Genomic DNA, 20800 nt, shown 5'->3' with positions numbered 1-20800 from the left:
CTGTATCTACATTCATGAAGAATATTGGTTTGTGATAGTTTGTATTTTAACATCTTTTAAAAATTATACTATCATAGCAACATTGGCTTCATAAAAGTAGTTGAGAAGTACACCATCTTCCATGTTCTGAAAGAGTGTATGTTGAATTGGTATTATTTCTCCATCTAATGCTTGCTAAGATTCACCAGTGAAACAATTTTCTTTTTAAGAGGATCTTAAATCTGAACTCATCTTCATGTATATGCATAAACAATTTTTTTCTTGAGTGAGCTTTGGTAATTTTTCATAGCACTGTCTTCCAAAAAATGTAAAACATTTAGTCTATCTTGTTGTAGTCACTGGCATAAAGTTCTTCATAATATTGGTTAATCCTTAAAATATCTGTGGAATATGTAATTACACCTTCTCATTCTAACTTGTGTCTTTGTTCTTTTTATATGAAACAAGTCTGACTAAAGATTTACCAACTTTATTTATCTTTTCAAAACTGACTTTTAAAATTCATTTTGTCTAATATCAATATAACCACACTAGTGCTCTTTTGATTAATGCTAGCATGATCTTTTTTTTTTCTATCCTGTTACTTTTAACCTATTTGAGACTTACTTTGTAAAAATCTAACATGACAATCTCTGCCTTTAAATTGGTCATTAGACCATTTACATTTAAGATAATTCCTAATAAGTTTGGGTTTAAAGCTACTATTGTGCTGTTAGTTTTCTATACATCTCTTCACTTCTTGTTCCCCTATATTCTTTTTATTTTTTGCATTAAGTACTTTTATAATTATGTTTTATCCTTTTTGCATAACTCTTTACTGGTATAACGCTTTGCTGGGGTTTCTTCAGTGTTTGTTTATGTCTTATAGCATACCTCTTCAATTTATTTCAGTCTGTATCCAAGTAGTATAATACTATATCATGCACAGCATAATCGCCTTACAAAAGTATACTTCCATATTGTCATAAAAGCCAACATGCTATTGTTCTAAATTTTACTTCTCAATGTTATAAATCTCAAACAACACAGTCATGTCCTTTGTTTTAAAAAGTTAATAATCCTTTAAATAATTTTTTAAAAAATGAAGTAGCCTATATTTACCCATATAATTTCGATTTCTCCTCATTTCCTTGTGTAGGCCTAGAATTTCATTTTATATTATTTACATTATTAAAGACTTCCCTTAACATTTCTTATAATAACATCCTCCAGGTAATGAATTCTTTTAGCTTCTGTATAGAAGAAAGTCTTCATTTCATCTTCAATTTTGAAAGCTATTTTCTTGAGTATAAAATTCCAATTTTTCTTTCAAAACTTTTAAATTATTACTCACTTTCCTTGGTGATGTATTATTTCTACTGCAAAGTCTACTCTATTCTTATCTTTGGTTCACTGTACACAATATGTCTTTCTTCTCAGAAGGCTTTTATAATTTTCTTCTTTACTACTGATTTCAAGTACTTTGATTATGATGTCTCTTCATGTAGTTTTCATTATATTCCTTCTGTTTGGGATTTCTAGAATGTCTTGGATCTCTGATATTATAAATCTTAAAAATTTAATCAAATTTGAAAAATTTTCAGCCATTATCTCTTCAGTTATCTTTTCTAGCACTTCTCTCATCCCAATCCTTTGAGATTCCAAAAGTGTATATTAGTAGCTTATAATTATGCCACAGCCTCTTGAAGTTCTGTTCATCCTTTCCTGTCTTTTATTTCTGTGTTTAAATTCTGATACTTTCTATTGTAGTATATCTTAAAATTAACTAATTTTTCCTTCTGCATATTTGAATCTGTTATCCCATCCAATGTACATTTCATAACACATGTGTTTCATTTTAGAAGTTGGAGTGGGACCTTCTTTTTATCTTTTGTGTATCTACTTATCATACTCAGCCCTTTTGCTACCTTATTGTATTTCTGAAATCTAATTATAGTAACTATTTTAATGCTTTCATCTACTGCTTTTATTTCTAACATTGCTGGATCTGTTTCAGTTAATTTCTCCACTGACTGTGGCTCATATTTTCCTCACTCTTTGCATGCCCAGAAATTGTTGATCGCATGCCAGATATAAAGATATTTTTTGTAATACAATCAGTATTCTTGAGTATTCCTCTGGGACAATTAAGATACTAAAAAACAAATCTTTTTGAGGCTTGCTTTTAAGGTTTTTGAATGTGGGATCAGAGCTACATTTAGTTTAAGGGTAACTTGTACTAATTTTTTAAATTTTTTATTGATATAAACATTTGTACATATTTATGGGATCAAAGTGACATTTTCTTACATGCTATACTGTGTAATGAACAAATCAGGGTATTTGGAGTGTTCATGACGTCTACTATTTATCATTTCTATGTGCTGGGAACATTTCAAGTGCTCCGTTCTAGCTATTTTGTAATATACATAGGTTGTTATTAACTACGACCACCCTATTCTGCTACTGAACATTAAAACTTATTCCTTCTAGGGAACTGTATTTTCGCACATTTTAACTAACCTCTCTTCATCCGCCCACCCACACCCCCACACTCTTCCCAGCCTCTGGTAACCATCATTTTACTCTCTACCTCCACAAGATCAACATTTTTAGCTTCCATATAGGACTGAGAACATGTCATAGTTGTCTTTCTATGTCTGGCTTATTTCAGTTAACATAATGACCTCCAGTTCCCATCCATGTTGCTACAAATGACATGATTTCTCCCTTTTTTATGGCAAAATAGTATTTCACTGTGTATATATAACATTTTAAAAAATCCATTCATCCTTTGATGGACACTTAGGTAGGTTGATTCCATATCACTGCTATTGTGAATAGTGCTGCAATAAACACTGCGATGCTGCCATCTCTTTGATACACTGATTTCTTTTCTTTAAATAAATACTTAGTAGCAGGCCTCATGGATCATTTGGTAGTTCTATTTTTAGTTTTTTGAGAAAACTCCTTACTGTTTTCCCTAATGACTGTATTAACTTATATCCCCAGCAGTGGTGTGTAAGAGTTTCTTTTTCTCCACATCCTTGTCAGCACCTGTTACCTTTTGTCTCTTTAATAACAGCCATTCTAATTGGGGTAAGCAGATATCTTATTATAGTTTTATTTTGCATTTCTCTGATGATTAGTGATATTGAGCCTCTTCGCATATATCAGCCATTTCTAGGTCTTATTTTGAGAAATGTCTATTCATATCCTTTGGCCACTTTTTAATGAGATTTTTTTTTTAACTGTTGCATTGTTTGAGTTCCTTTAATAGTCTAGATATTGGAATCTTATTGAATAGTTTATTAATATTTTCTCCCATTCAACAGGCCGTCTCTTCACTCTGTTGTTTCCTTTGCTGTGCAGAAGTCTTTTAGATTAATATAGTCCCGTTTATCTATTTTTTTTTATTGCCTGTGCTTCTGAGGTCTTAGCCATGAAGTATTTGCCTATACCAATGTCCTGAAGTGTTTCCTCTAAGCTTCCTTCTAAGTTGTTTTGCTGATGTGGGGCTTACATTTCAGTCTTTAATCCATATTGAGTTGATTTTTATATATAGTGAGGGATAAGGGTCCAGTTTCATTCTCCTACAAATAGATAAGCAATTTTCCTAGCACGATTTATTGAAGAGGGTGCCCTTTCCCCAATGTATGTTCTTGGTGTCTTTGTCAAAAATCAGTTGGCCATAAAGGTGTGAATTTGTTTCTGGGTCCTCCATTCTGTTTTATTGGTCTATGTTTCTGTTTTTATACCAATATCTTGCTGTTCTGGTTACTACAGCCTTGTGATACATTTTGAAGTCAGGTAATGTGATGCCTCCAACTTTGTTCTTTTTGCACAGAATCACTTTGGTATTTGAGCCCTATTTGGTTTCTTACCAATAGATCCTATTAGGATCTTTTTTTTTTTTTTCTATTTCTGTGAAAAATGACATTGATATTTAGACAGGGATTATACTGAATCAGCAGACTGCTCTGGGGAGTGTGGTCATTTTAACAATGTTAATTATTCTGATCTATGAGCATGGGCGCTTTGTTTTGTTTGTGTCCTCTTCAATTTCTTTCATCAGTGTTTGTAGTTTTCCTTGTGGAGGTCTTTCATCTCCTTGGTTACATTTATTCCTAGGTATTTTTTTTTTAACTATTGTAAATGTGGTTGCCTTCTTGTGTTCTTTCTCAGCTAGTTCATTATTTTTGTATAGAAACACCACTTATTTTTTGTATGCTAATTTTGTAACCTGTGACTGACTTTGCTGAATTTGTTTTATCAGATCTAAGAGTTTTTTGGTGGAGTCTTCAAATTTTTCTAGATATAAGATCACATCATCTGAAAAGAGGGACTATTTGACATCCTCTTTTCTGATTCAGACACCTTTTATTTCTTTCTCTTGCCTGATTACTCTGGCTAGGACTTCCAGTACTATGTTGAATAGGAATAGTGAAAGTAGGCATTCTTGTCTTGTTCCAGCTCTTAGAGAAAAGGCTTTCAGCTTTTCCCCACTCAATACAATGTTAGCTGTGAGTTTGTCATATATGGCCTTTATTATGTTGAGGTATTGATATGGTTTGGCTGTGTCCCCACCCAAATCTCATCTTCAATTGTTACTCCCACAATTCCCACATGTCATGGGAAGAACCTGGTGGGAAGTTATTGAATTATGGGGACAGGTCTTTCCTGTGCTGTTCTTGTGATAGTGAATGGGTTTCACGAGATATGATGGTTTTAAAAATGGGAGTTTCCCTACACAAGCTCTCTCTCTCTGCCTGCTGTCATCCATGTAAGATGTGACTTGCTCCTCCTTGCCTTCCACCATGATTGTGAGGCCTCCCCAGCCACATGGAACTGTAAGTTGACTAGATCTCTTTCTTTTGTAAAATGCCCAGTCTCAGGTATGTCTTTATCAGCAGCGTGAAAATGGACTAATACAGGTTTGTCCCTTCTATGTATGGTTTGTTGAGGGTTTTTGTCACGAAGGGATTCTGAATTTTATCAAATGCTTTTTCTGCATCGACTGAGATGATCATATGGTTTCTGTCCTTCATTCTGTTGATGTGATGTAGCACATTTTATTGATTTGCATATGTTGAGCCATTCTTGTATCCCTAGGATAAATCCCACTTAATCATGGTGTATTATCTTTTTGATGTACTGTTGAACTTGGTTTGCTAGTATTTCACTGAGGATTTTTGCCTCTGTGTTCACTGGGAATATTGGCCTGCAGTTTTCTTTTTGGTTGTGTCCTTATCTCCTTTTGGTATCAGGGTAATGCTTGCCTCATAGAAAGAATCAGGGAGAAGACCCTCTGCTTCAATTTTTTGGAATAGTTTGAGAAGAACTGGTATTAGTTCTTGTTTGAAAGTTTGCTAGAATTTAGCATTTAAGCCATTCGGTCCTGGACTTTGCTTTTTTGGGAGAATTTTTATTACTGATACAATCTTGTTACTTATTATTGATCTGTTCTAGTTTTCTATTTCTTCCTGATTCAATCTTGGTAGGCTACATATATGTATCCAGAAATTTATCCAGTTTGTCTAAGTTTTCTAGTTTGTTTACTTTGCTTTATTTTTAACAATTCTTCCTTTAGCTTATCTATCTTCTCATAAATTTTAGTTATATACAGCAAGAAGCAGCTAGTGACACTTTCAACAATGGCTTAAAATCTTATGAGTTAAATGTCCCAGTGAATATTCTACTTTCCATATTACTAGAGGTAACTTTTGTTAAATTTTCTGTCATTACAAAATGAAGATCATCTTTCTTCTTCAAATTTTCTTTCTTTGTTTTTTTGAAATGGAGCTTCATTCTTGTTGCTCAGGCTGGAGTGCAATGGCGTGATCTCGGCTCACTGCAACCTCTGACTCCTAGGTTCCAGTGATTCTCCTGCCTCAGCCTCCCAAGTAGCTGGGATTATAGGCATGTGCCACCACGCCTGGCTAATTTTGTGTATTTTTAGTAGAGATGGGGTTTTACCATGTTGGCCAGGCTGGTCTCGAACTCCCGACCTCAGACGATCCACCTGCCTCGGCTTCCCAAAATGCTGGGATTCCAGGTGTGAGCCACTGCGCCCAGCCCAATTTTCAATAACATTTATAGTTTTCTTCTTTAAGCCCTCACCAGCCTCCTCCTCACAGGCTATCAGTTTTCTCCCAGCAATCACTGTAAGATCTCTTTGGCTTTTACTAATACTCTCCTCATAGTCCTTCCAGCCTCACTAACAGTCCAGTCCCAAAGCTACTCCCACATTTTCAGTTTTTGTTAAACTGCAGCCCATGTTCAGGTACCAAAATATGTGTAAGTTGTAGATGCTGATACAAATTACCCCAAAACTTATAAACGCTTATTATCTTCCATAGTTTCTGTGAGTCAAGAATTCAAGGGAGGCTTGTCTGTTCAATTGTGGCTTGATGATTCTCACAAAATTCAACCAGTTGTTAGCTGAGGCTGCAGGCATCTGAATGCTTCACTAAGGCTGGAAGATCTTCAAAGGTGCCTCCCCACATGGCTGGTTAAGTTAGTGCTGGCTGCTGGCAGGCTCAACGTCTTCCCTGTGTAGGCATCTTCAAAAGGGTAGTTGAAAGCATTCTTGATATGGCAGCTACATTTCCCTAAAATTGGTGATCCGACAGAGCAGGGTGAAAGCCACAGTGCCTTTTATAACTTAGCCTCAAAAGTCACAGATCATTACTTTCATATTCAAATTATCATACAGACTAGACAGGAATCAATACAGTAGAAAACCCAAAAGAGAGTCAATAACCAGGAGGAGAGGATCAGAAGAGGATCAGTAAATGAATGCTATGGAGAAAACATGGTAATTGGGATAGAGTGAATTGGAGTTTGGACAACAAAAATATGAGAAAAGCTCATTCATTGAAGAACTGATATTTGAACTGAGACTTGATAAGGTGGAAGCAGCCAATTGCATGTCATGTGATACAGAGTTTTTTTGGGGGGAGGGAGTAAAGCAGGGAAGAGGGGCAGAAGACAGGGAATGGCATAAATAAAGGATAATACTTGGAGTATATTAAATTTGATGTGCCTTTTGGAATGTCATATGAAGAAGTCAAGTAGGAAGCTGGATATACTATTCTTAAGCTCTGGGCAGAGAGAATGGAGTTAGAAATAAAAACAGAAAATTGAGAATAAAGCATAGAACAGTTAAAATAGCCCATGCCTGAAAAAACAACATGGTAATCTGGAAGAGAAAATTTAAGAAACTCTTATAGCATACTAGCAAAAAGTCAAACAGATGGAGATCCTGAGAGAAAATAAGATTCTAGAGAATATGCCCAGAAAATCTAAGCCCCACTTAATATTGGTTTGAGAAGAGAGGCCAAAGACAATGCAAAAGAAATAAAGCAAATAACCAAAGCATAATAGAAAATTTCCCAAACCCAAGTCTTCAGACTGAATCCCAAGCAGAATTTCACAAAACCAAATAAACACAGATCTAGTTACAGCCTGATAAAAATTACAAAAACCCAATTATAAGAGAAAAAAATCCAAAAGAGGGGGTAAAAAAGAAAATACTATAAAGGATTACAAATCATATGAACATGAAACTTTTCATTACCGATTGTAAATATTAATAGACAATGAAGGTAATGGGAAATTAAAGCAATCAGATTCCACCATACATCTATTTGAATAGTCAAAATCCAAAACACTGACAACAAATGCTGGCAAGGATGTGGAGCAATAGGAACTCTCACTCATTACTGATGGGAATACAAGATGGTACAGCCAGTTTGAAGATGGATTGGTGGTTTCTTACAAAACTAAACATACACTTACCACATGATACAGCAATTATGCTCCATGCTTGGTATTTACCCAGTAGAATAGAAAACTTATGTCCACACAAAAACCTGCACATGGGGCTGGGTGCAGTGGCTCACACCTGTGATCCTAGCACTTTGGGAGGCTGAGGCGGGCGGATTACCTGAGGTCAGGAGTTCAAGAGCAGCCTGGCCAATAGGGCAAAACTCCATCTCTACTAAAAATACAAAAATTAGCTGGGCGTGGTGGCGGATGCCTGTAATCCAGCTACTTGGGAGGCTGAGGCAGGAGAACTGCTTGAACCCAGGAGGCAGAGATTGTAGTGAGTGAAGATGGCACCAGTGCACTCCAGCCTGGGTAACAGAGCAAGACTGTCTCAAAAAACAACAACAACAAAAAACAAAACAAACAAACAAACAAAAAACCCCTGCACGTGGAAGTTTATACAGGTTGAGCATCCCACATCAAAATATCTGAAATCCAAAATGTTCAGAACACTCAAAACTTTTTGAGCACTGACACGACACTCAAAGGAAGTACTCATTGGAGCATTTCAGATTTTGAATTTTCACATTAGGGATGTTCAGCTATTAAGTATATATTGCAGATACTTTAATATGCCAAAAAAAAAATCTGAAATCAGAAACATTTCTGGTTCCAAGCATTTAACATAAGGGATACTCAGTCTGTACTAGAGTTAAGCAGAACAAGGTCAATTTCTTTTTCCATGATAGCCCTTCATGTATTTGAAAACTATAATTATGTCCTTCCGTGAGGGTAATGGTGAACAAAGCAGACTGAAGAAGCGAGAATGTGAAATCAGACAGACCAGTTAAGAAGACATTTGAAGACTTCTGAAATCTGTACAAGGCGAAAATAATAACACAAGATTATGCAGTCAACAGAGGGAAAAAAAGGCATGGCTATGGTTTCATGTAACTACAAATTCTTTTCCAACTGAGAAATGTTCTTATGAGTTGAATGTATATCTTACCTATTTCATTTTAAAATTTACTTTAAAGTCTAATGGACAGCTTCAAAACCAAGTTCTATATTGACATGGGAAAGTGCTCTTAAGAACACACAGTGATCTTCAAAATAACAATCACATTTACTGAATGGGCCCACCCACACAACTCAGAGAGCACCACGCAGTTTTGCAATTATTTTACACACTTTTCTCAGGACTGTGGATATTCTAGAAACATCAACATAGCACCCACAGAAGTAGTTTAGGTAATATTCCTTAAGGCATCCCTTTAGCATTAGAAGATGATTTACAGTTGAAAAAGCCTAACGTCTAAAACTTAAATTCATGCTTCAGCAAAGTAAGACATACTGCAATAATATCCTAATGTTACTGTCTATATAGCAATGTTAACTCGTTAATGTTTTCAGAGTATTTAGCAGTTTCATTTTGATAATGAGAACACCCAACCATTTTCATCATTACACATACTAAATAATGTTTCCTTAATGTTTCTTCCACAAGAGGTATGGAAAACTATATGATATAAGCAATACTTAAGTAAGTAACCTATAAGCAAAAAAATACCTGATTTCAAACCTTGACTTCAACTAGCTCTAAACTGCTTTCTTACTTGTTTTCCAATATACAATATTCACAATCCCAAGGTTGAATATAAATTTCAAGGTCCAAAAAAAAATTGCACCCTAAGTGCATTAAGTTGGAAACGTTATAATTCATCAAACATTGGTCATGGCTGATTCCTTAAAATAATATATACATTTAAAAAATATACTTACCTTTATTCAACCTGATTATCTAAAAAACATATAACATTGACCATATGTATAATCATTTCAAGTATTGTATAACTGTGTTCCTTAAAAAGATTTGGGACCTAATTCATTTTATTGAGGTTATAACTAGAAATTATATCTTCCTGGAAAACATAGTATTTTAGAAAGATATGAAGACAAGCACTTGCACTTGTCTTCATATCTTTCTAAAATACTATGATTTGTAATTTTAAATTCCATTTTCATGAACTAATTATAATAAAGGTGAAAATATTTAAAACTAAAAGCAAAGTTTTACTATTTAGGTAAAATTGTCATTGTAATTACATTTATTTGCAGGTTAAAGTTTAGAAAATTAAAATTCAACTAAAGTAACAACATGGTGTATATTAGAAGACACATATTTACCTGACATTGCCCTTGGTGTTTCTGAGAACTGTTGCTGCAAAATTCTGTGTCACACCCACCAAGCTGATTCCATCCACTTCTACAATCTGGTCATTGACTTGTATTCTTTAGAAAGAGGAAAAAAATTACCCACAATTAATTTATGTAATAATCATTTCCAACAAATCAGTTGACGAAATATGTGATTTTTAAGATACTCTTTTTGATCCAAAATCTATATTTTACATACAGTCAGTCTTGCTTTCTGTTATCAGTGGGTTCCACATCTGTAGATTCAACAAATTGTGGATATAAAATATTTTGAAAAAATAAAAAAAGTAGTACAATAAAAAGTACAAATTTAAAAACTTAACTATACAGCATTTGCATTGTATTACATATAAGTAATCCAGAGACGATTTAAACTATTCGAAAGGATGTGCAGAGGTTATGTGTAAACACTATCTCTATACTATACTATAAGAGACTTGAGCATCCACAGATTTTGGTATCCACTGAGGTCTTACAAAGAATCACCTGTGAATTCCCAGGGATGACTACAGAAGCTCCAGATCTTAGTCAAACACTTAATGTTTTAAAAAGACTATTTCCATTAAAAACTGGGCAAAAAACATGAACAGACATTTCTCAAAAGAAGACATACAAATGGCCAACAAACTTAAAAAAATGCTCCACTTCACTAATCATCAGAGAAACGCAAATCAAAACCGCAGTGAGTTACCATCTCACACCATTCAGAATGGCTATTACTAAAATGTTAAAAAAAACAACAACAACAGATGCTGGGGAGAATGTGGAGAAAAGGGAATGTTTATCCACTATTGGTAGGAATATAAAGTAGTTCAGCCACTGTGGAAAGCAGTTTAAAGATTTCTCAAAGAACTTAAAACAGAACTACCATGTGATCCAGCAATCCCATTACTGGGTATATATTCAAAAGAAAACAAATCTTTCTACCAAAGTGATACATGCATGTTCACTGCAGCACTGTTCACAACAGCAAAGACATGGAATCAACCTAGATGTCCACGAATGGTGGATGAGATAAAGAAACTGTGGTAGATATACACTATGGAATACTATGTAGCCATAAAAAAAGAATGAAATCACACCCTTTACAGCAACATGGATGAATTTGGAGGCCATTATCCTACGCAAACTAACACAGGAACAGAAAACCAAACACTGCACATTCTCACTTATAAGTGCAAGCTAAACATTGGGAACTCATGGACATAAAGACAGCAACAACGGAAACTGGGGAGTACTAGAGGGGAAAGGAAGAGAGGGAGGGGAGCAAGGGCTGAAAAACTAAATATTGGGTACTATGCCTGGTACCTGGGTGACAGGATCATTCACACCCCAAACCTCAGCCTCACACAATATACCCAGGTAATAAATCTGCACATGTACCCTGTGAATCAAAATATAAATCAAAAAATAAAAATAGAGACTGTTTTAAAGGACAGAAACAAGTAATACTAAATGGAGACATTCGGTTTACCAAACATCCATATTCCTATCACAAAAAGTGATAACTGCACATGACATATTTACATATTTATATCATTTTTGTCCTCAATAGCTGTACATAAAACATAAGAGATCCAGTTGAAATATGCTTTGGGCCTAATACCTAGTCTCACAACACATCTATCTTCCCTAAGGAAAAACTTAACCAGGAATTACAGGGAATCCTTCCCATTCAAGGTGTACACTTCAAATATGTAATGCTCATTCATGTGCGTGTGTATACTTACATATACATACAAGTGTTTGTGTGTGTGTTCATACTTATGTTTATGAGCAGTGTATGTATTGATACTGTTTACTGTATAATACTTTTACATTTCTATATATATTTTGTATATACCACTTTTATTCTTCATAACGAAATACTTCAAACATGAGAAATGTAGTGAAATAGATAATAAACTTTCATGTACCCAATACCCACCTTTATTAAATCCTAGCATTGTGCTATATTTGAGTCATATTTTTTCTTTTTGTTTTTGTTTTTGTTTTGAGACAGTGTCTCCCTCTGTCACCTAGACTGAAGTGCAGTGGCGTGATCTTGGCTCACTACAACCTCTGCCTCCCGGGTCCAAGAGTCTCCTGCCTCAGCCGCCTGAGGAGCTGGGATTACAGGTGTGCACCACCAAGCCCGGCTAATGTTTTTTCTATTTTTAGTAGAGATGGGGTTTCATCATGTTGGTCAGGCTGGTCTTGAACTCCTGACCTCGTGATCTTCCCGCCTTGGCCTCCCAAAATGCTGGGATTACAGGTGTGAGCCACCACGGCCGGCCCGAATCATATTTTTTCTAAAGAAACACATTACAGAAAAGACGAAGTCCATTTATTATTTGTCTCTAGTTTTATTCCTTCATTGCTTACACAGAGGTAATCACCATACTAATTAGATGACGGGTTGACGAGTACAGCAAATTACCATGGCATGTGTATACCTAGGTAACAAACCTGTACATTCTGCACATGTACCCCAGAACTTAAAGTATAATAATAATAATAATAATAATAAAGTTTTCTATTTTTTGAAACAGAATCTATATATATGCATGAATAGGCATAATTTATATACATTTGTTTATTTTCAAAAATTATGAAGTATACCTCTCTTTCTGCAACTCAGTTTGCTTCATTCAGCATTACATTTGAGATTTAACCATGACTATAACTGTAATTCTACCAAATTTATTTTAACAACCATATAGTATCATCTTTTATCAATATGCCAAAATGTATTTATTCATTATTTTGCAGCTGGACAATTGTGTTGTTTTCCATTTTAACTATAATACAATAGTGCTGTAACAGTCAATTTCATACATGCGTCCTTGTGCACATGAATGAGTTTCTCCAAGATATATATCCAGAAATAAAATTTCTGAGTCAAAGAAAAGAATATAAGCATTTTCAATTTTATTAGACAACAAATCTCCACGCCCTCAGGAATACTTGTTATGCTCAGATCCTTTAAGTACTGCCAATCATATAGGTGTAAAAAGATAGCACAATGTGATTTTAATTGCATTTTCCTGATTACTAGTGTGGGTAAACATTTTTTCATATGTTTATAGGTCACCTGTCTACTTCCACAAATTGTCAAATCATTTCTTTTACCCATTTGTTACACTGTTGTTGTTGGGTTGAGTGACTTTTCTTATTAATTTACATGAGATATCTTTATATATATTGTATATTAATATTTCCTAAAACATATTGCAAATACTTTCACCCTACCTGTAGCTGGTCTTTTTGTATTTCTTTGAAACATAGTGGTTTAGAGGAAAGTAATTTTTTAAAGTATATCCACATTTGTAAATAGGTATTGTTTTCTGTTTTGTTTAAGAAGGACTTTTCTGCCCAAAGGTTATAAAAAGACTCTATATGTTCTTCCCTTTTTTGGGAGGTGGGGGATGCAGTCTCACTATGTTGCCTAGGTTGGTCTCAAACTGCTCGTCTCAAGTGATCCTCCTGCCTTGGCCTCCCAAAGTGGATCACAGCTATGAGCCACTGCTTTGGGCCTATGTTTTCTTCAAAATGTATTAACATTCTGATTTTCTATATTTAGGTAGTTATTCACCTGGAAATTTTCTAAAATTATAGTATGTGTTGGCAATCTAATTTTATTTTTTTAAAATATATAAACAACTGGCCAAACAACATTTACTAGAGTTCATTTTCCCCCAGAGTTAAGTAGTGCTATATATGTCAAGCTTTCAAATGTGCATCATCATGTTTGTAGGTTCCCTATAGGTTCTATTTATCTCTTTGTTTATCCTTGCATCAATGCTACATTGTCTTAGCTAATAAAGCTTTATAACTAGTTTTTGCATTTCATAGGGCAATTCTCCTAAAATGGTTCATTTTCTTCAAATTTGTCTGAGTCATTCTTGATACTTTGCTCTTCCTAATTAGTTTTGGGCTTATTTACCAAGTAATATGAAAATATTTGTTATGGTTTTAATGAAATCAGACTGATTTTAAAGATTACCTTGGGGAGAACTGACAACTTTATCATATTGACTTTGCCCTTCAAAGAAAATTTGAGTGTTACCCATAAGCGCCCCTGGGTAATGGTGGCATAAATCACATTTTGATCCCAAATGTTAAGAAAAGTTTTTCAAAGCTTGGAAATAAGGTCAAAAGTAGGGCAACATATTCTTTCATTGTCATATGAAGGCACTGTTTAACAGATCCATACAAGGATAATTCAGGGAAATGGACTTATTTGATTCACTGTTTACTACTGACTAAAGGTTCTAGCTACAGCAGCAGCCACTCCAGATGGCCTGCCGCCGCCATCAGGCCGACTGCAGCAGGGAGGTGCCGCCGAGGCTACATGCTCCATGGAGCTCCAGGCAGCAGGGGACAAGCATAAGCCCTTCTCCTTCTGAGGTGGGGTGGGAGCTCCCTGGGTGCAGCTGCAGCTGCTCAAATTGCAACTGCAGACCTGGGCCTCTGGCTCCATGGAAGAGGCAGGAGCCTCACCTTCCTGGGAAGGGCTGCAGGTGCCCAAGCTGTGGCTGCAGAATGGAGCTTCCCTGCACTTTTGGGGGACCAGGAGCAGGCAGGAGACCCACTCCCCTAGGGTCACTGCAGCAGCCCATATTGTGGCTGCAGACCCAGGTATCCCTGCACTCTGTGGGGGAGGCGGTAGAGCTGAGAAGGCCCCCCTGCCCCTGTAGGCTCAGAAGTACCTGCTCCTGCTGCTTGGCTTCTCCCTGCTGTGGGCACCTGCTCCCATCTTGGAGCAAATCGGGACCAAGCCCATGTGCCATGAACAGCAGGGGGAGGCAGACAGATACCTGGGCAGAAGGGGGCAGATCTCTGAGAAAAGGCCTGAAGCCTGGGGACAGGACTGCCAGTCCTGCTGATTTGGAGGACAAACTCATGGTGGTTTTTCCTGGGTCCTCCCATGGCTTCCTATGGACCAATCAGCATGCACTTTCCCTCTATTAGGCCTATAAAAGCCCCAGGCTCAGCCAGAGCACAGCAGATAATGGGATGACCAGCTGCAGAAAAGAGCTACCCTTTCCACTGACAGCAGGAGATGTCCCAATAACCATCAGAAGAAAGAAGCTACCCATTCTAGGGCCTCTTTTCTGCTGAGAGCTTCAGAAACCTGCAGAGACACTGAGACTACCAGCTCGATAGCAGAGTGCAGCAATCCACACCAGGGCTGCCTCTCTGCTGAGAGCTAAGAAGACAATGGGATGACCTGCCTGCTAGGAGGAGCTTCCCTCTCCAGGGTCTCCTTTCTGCTAGGAGCTGAACACTCATCAGGACACCCTGGCTGTGGAAAGGAGCTACCATCTGCAGGTGTCCTGTGTGCTGTTCTATGGCTCAATAAAGCTCCCCTTCATCTTGCTCATCCTCCACTTGGCTCTGTACCTCATTCTTCCTGGTTGCAGGACAACAACTCGGGACCTACCGAATGGCAGAGCTAAAAGCTATAACACAGGGCTGAAACATGCCCCTTGCTTGCCACATTGAGGTCAAAGAGAAGGAGAGAAGAGCTGTGCCTTCTCAGGCAGCCCAGACCTGAGAGCTCCCTGAGCCAGGGTTGTGACTCCCTCTTTGGGATCCTGTGGTGCCTAGTATCTCCAAGCTTCCAGGTGCCACTGCATTTCCCGGTGCCAGCTGGGGATGCTGCCTGCAGTGCACCTTGTCCGGCCACAGCCTCATAGTTGGCCAGTGCCTGTGCCAGCACCTCTAACTGCCCACCCCATTGCAGCAGCCGGCATGTGTGATTGCACAGTGGCTGAACCCCATGCTCCCTCACACACCCCTTGCCACTCCATGCCTGACTTGCCCTTGGCAGGTATGGGATCCAGGCCAGTAGCATAAGCCAAGCACAGCCTGCCAGGCCAAGTGGGCAGAACAAGCCCAGCGGGCCTACGCAAGATTTGGGCAAAGACATCACCAGACAGAAAAGCAATACCCCAAAGATCTTGTGACACTAGGCATAGTGAAGTTCTTTATTAATTTGTAGATTTTTATCCTGGAAAATTCTAATATTTTCAACTATTAAAAAAGATAATCCCAAAAATAATGGTTTATTGTCATGTAAAATATTAACTAGATTGTATGTATCTTAGCTATATTATTCTAACATAAAATTCATTAATTTGTCTTTAAGAAACTAGTTCCTAAAATGCACTTTGAACCATATTTATAATCTCACTAGTCCTCTACTTAATTAGGAAGTGGAGTAAAGTATTTGATATATTTTCTTTTTATGTTTACAAAAGTCACAATTTAAATTCTTTGAATATTAACATGTTATACTTTTGGAGGATTCACTGAGATACTAAAGTGGGTTCATAAAGACAACCAAACTGTGATAGCACAGAAATGTACTTCAGGAGCTGTTTAGGAGGGACTTCTTTTCTTTTTCCTCAAAGTGATTCTCAAAAAGCAATAGAGTCCTGGTGCAGTGGCTCATGCCTACAATCGAGCACTTTGGGAGGCCAGAATTGTTTGAGCCCAGGAGTTCAAGACCAGTACAGGAAATAGTGAGACCTTGTCTCTACAAAAAATACAAAAATTAGCCAGGTGTGCTGGCATATGCTGTGCTTTTTGTCCAGCTACTTGGGAGGCTGAGGTGGAGGGATTGCTTGAAACTGGGAGGTCAAGACTGAAGTAAGCCATGATCCTGCCACTATACATCCATATGGGGGAAAGAGCAAGACTCTGTTTCAAAAAAAAAAAAAAAAAAAAAAAAAGGGCAATAGAACTTTACCTTTGCTGTGATGCCAGTCCACTACAAGTTGGCTTTTTTCTTTAAATTTTGATTTTTTCATTTTCCTTTCTAGTTCTTCACCATTTTGGTTCTGGATATAGTTTCCACTAGAAGATGATAATGATGATAATGATAATCCCCATGCATAGCATTAATAATTGGGAATGTAATTTTATAATCTGAACTTTAGAGACCTCTGTTAAGATTAAAGGGATTTCTTGTCCTTCATATGAGACATGAAAAGGAATGAGAGTTGCCATTTTTTTAATTCTTTGTTTCACTATTTGTACATCCAAATAATTTCATAAAACATTTTATAACTACTAGAAGGGAAAATAATCTTTTGAAATCTTAAACACTGAACTCTGGTGTTTCCTTGATTACCTAACCTGTTGCTGAGACTGTATAATTAAAGCTACAAATTTCATTGTGTTGCTATAACTCAGAAGTCATTCTCTCTCATTATGTATGAAGTATTTTCCTAAGAAGAGTATTAATAAATAAAATTCATAAATCTCTGAATTTTAAGGAGCTAAGATATAATTGGCTTACATAGTATAAGAAGTTCATGAATCTACAGTAATATCTAAAGAAAACTTCAAATGTACTAGAAATTTAGGGGAAAAATTCTTCTTACAGTATCTGCTAGCAGATTACAAAGATTTTAATTTATGAATCTAAATTCATGCAATAAAAGTGAATCTTTGTAGACTATGTGTTAAGCCACAAAACAAGTCTCAACAAATTTTTTAAAAATGAAATCACATCAACTATCTTCTCAGACCACAATGGAATATAACTAAAAACCAGTAATGAGAAACTTTAAAAAAATGTATAAATACAAGAAAATTTAAAAATATGCTCCTGAATGAACACTGGATGAATGATGAAATTAAGAAGCAAATATAAAAATTTTTTGAAACAAATGAAAATGGAAACACAACTTACCAAAACCTATGGTAGATAGCAAATGCAGTGCTAAGAGGAAAGTTGATATCCATAAACTACTACATAAAAAAAAGATACAAAGAAAAAAAAAACCACAACTAAAAATAAGTAGGAGGAAACATATAATAAAAAGTAGAATTAAACAAAATGGACACTAAAAAAGACAACAAAGAAAAGGATAAGATCAAAATAAACACAATCAGAAACAGAAAACAGACATTACAACTAATACCACAGAAATACAAAAGTTCATCAAAGACTATTATAAGCAACTAAATCCTAATGAACTAGAAAGTTGGAGGAAATGAATAAATTTCTGGATACACATATATAGGTTACTGAGAGTGAATTAGGAAGAAATAAAAAACTGGAACAGATCAATAGTAAGTAATGAGATTGAGTCAGTAATAAAGTCTCCCAACAAAGAAACGTCCAGGACCGGATGGCTTCAATGCCAAATTCTACCAAACTTTCAAGCAAGAACTAAGACCAATTCTCCTCATTCGAAACATGTAAGAAAATATCACATGTACCCCATAGATAGGTACCAATATAAGGTATCAATTAAAAACTATTTAAAAATTTAGTTAAAAACTGATTCTTTGGACAAATCAGACTGATTTAAAAATTTTGTCTGAGGCCGGGCGCGGTGGCTCAAGCCTGTAATCCCAGCACTTTGGGAGGCCGAGGCAGGTGGATCACGAGGTCAGGAGATCGAGACTATCCTGGCTAACATGGTGAAACCCCGTCTCTACTAAAAATACAAAAAACTAGCCGGGCGTGGTGGCGGGCGCCTGTAGTCTCAGCTACTTGGGAGGCTGAGGCGGGAGAATGGCGTGAACCCGGGAGGCGGAGCTTGCAGTGAGCCGAGATCACGCCACTGCACTCCAGCCTGGGAGACACAGTGAGACTCCGTCTCAAAAAAAAAAAAAAAAAAAAAAAAAAATTTTGTCTGAAATTCATAGCTATGTTTTCTCCATAATTTTGTATGGATGTTGAGTTTCTGTTTTCAGAAAAGACTAGTTAACCTGAACTTCTTAAAATTCTGATAATAGTGTATTGATCAGATAAGCTAATGATATCCATATCTAAAGTTTAAAATGATAAAAAAGTAAAACTGTTTGACTGAACTGAATCATGATTCTAACAATGTTTTGTATCCATACCTACATGTTTTAGAGTGTCCACTTAAATGTGATTTCTAAGATTCTTACATACTTATCTTCAAGATCTTGAATAACAAGCTTAGTGCTTACAATATACAACTCTACTTCTTACCTTAAAATGTTACAGTGTTACCATGATTTTACATCATGTTAATGAATGTGCTCACTCTTGTCACTTGATGAAGACATAAATATAATGTATGTGAGATGGGCCCGCAGTGGCTCATGCATGTAATCCCGGCATTTTGGGAGGCTGAGGTGAGTGGCTCATTTGAGGTCAGGTGTTCAAGACCAGCCTGGCTAACATGGTGAAACCATACCTCTACTAAAAATACAAAAATTAGCCGGATGTGGTGGCAGGTGCCTATAGTCTCAGCTCCTTGGAAGGCTGAGGCAGGAGAAACATTTGAACCTAGGAGGTGGAGGCTGCAGTGAGCTGAGATAGCACCACTACACTCCAGCCTGGAGGACGGAGCGAGACTCTGTCTCAAAGAAAAAAGAAAACAAAAAGGGGGTGTGGCTGTAGAGAATGATATTTCCTAGTCACCTAAATTGCTTGTGCATGATAGGCAATTATCAAGTTCCTATCTACCAGAGAAGCTTAAATAGAAGTTAATTAACAATGGTAATATGGGTAACTTTGAGTCCATTTTAGCAGGGACAGTTTTAAGAAAAAGCATAACTATGTAGGTGAGGTAACAGGATAAATGTTTATTTTTCAAGAAAAAGGACAGAAGTTTAATTCTCAGATAAAGTGAAAGGTTGCTCCAGAATTAAGAAGAAACAAAATGAGGACAACAACTTGAGTGTACATAGTGAGTTGAGGAAGCTTTAAATAAGAGTTTTTATTTGCCTTGATTTATAATATTGGGACAAAACGGAAGCTGTAAATGGGTTAAAAATTTGACACAATTCACTCAGCTTTGAAAGCCTTATTCATAATATAAATTAGAAAAAAGAATGCATGGATCCTTTACTGTAAAATATTAATGCAAATATAGAATAGATTACATATTAAAATAACAATTTATCTGGAATATTTAGTATTCTCTTATTAAGGGATTTTAAGAGATTATGCTACTCATCAGGATGAATTTCAGGTCAGGCGCAATGGCTCACTTCTGTAATCCCAGCACTTTGGGAAGCCAAGGCGGGTGGATCACAAGGTCAAGAGATCGAGACCATCCTGGCCAACATGGTGAAACTCCGTCTCTGCTAAAAAACAAAAATTAGCCCTGTGTGGTGGCATGCACCTGCAGTCCTGACTACTCAGGAGGCTGAGGCAGGAGAATTGCTGGTACCTGGGAGGCGGAGGTTGCAGTGAGCCGAGATTGCGCTACTGCATTCCAGCCTGGTGGCAGAGTGAGACTTAGTCTCAAAAAAACAAAACAAAAAAACAAAAACAAGCAAACAAAATGAATAAAAGAATGATTCTCAGTACTACATGTTGACTTTATCATTTCCTTTATTAATGTAAAAAATAAAAACAAACATAAATAAGCAAAGCTTCCTACAGTAACCTTCTCCTACCTATTTTGGAAATTAATAAACTTTCCTTTTGTAAGGTATTTGTATGTTCAGAACAAAATTAAGTGGGAAATTTGGAGAGTTTCTCTATAGATTCTGTCTGCACACATGCACAGTCTCCCCCCATCAACATCTTACATGATAGTGGTTCACATATTACAGGGAAAAAAAAAACCTATAGAGATACATCATTAGGTTCAAAGCCCACAGCTGGCATAAGCATTCACTCTTGGTATGGCACATTCTATGGGTTTTGACAAATGTATGATGAATGGCATGTGTCCACCATTATAGTATCACACAGAATGGTTTCATTGCTCTAAAAAATCCTCTGTGCTCCACTTATTCATCCCTCCCACCCACTTAATCCCTGGCAAACAATGATCTTTTTACTGTCTCCATAGTTTTGCATTTGCAAGAAAGTCAAATAATAGGAATTATAAAGCATGTAGGCTTT

General features: G+C 36.5%; 1 protein-coding gene across 19 annotated transcripts in view; it reads right to left on the bottom strand.

Moving 5' to 3' along the window:
- LOC105475534 (protein phosphatase 1 regulatory subunit 9A) overlaps positions 1–20800 on the bottom strand; it is a 391847-nt gene that overhangs the window by 122518 nt on the left and 248529 nt on the right. For all 19 annotated transcript variants that reach the window (XR_011622153.1, XR_983434.3, XR_983433.3 and 16 more), the window contains exon 5: positions 9937–10041. Coding sequence is in view for 15 of the 19 variants with exons in the window: in XM_071094850.1 (XP_070950951.1) it covers positions 9937–10041 (105 nt within the window). In the remaining 4 variants the exon portion in view is untranslated. The remainder of the gene's footprint in view (positions 1–9936; positions 10042–20800) is intronic.

This window comes from Macaca nemestrina, chromosome 4, assembly GCF_043159975.1.
Source record: "Macaca nemestrina isolate mMacNem1 chromosome 4, mMacNem.hap1, whole genome shotgun sequence".
Lineage (NCBI taxonomy): Eukaryota > Metazoa > Chordata > Mammalia > Primates > Cercopithecidae > Macaca > Macaca nemestrina.
Note: the sequence above shows the minus strand (reverse complement) of the source record. Positions and strands in the feature narration are given on the sequence as shown.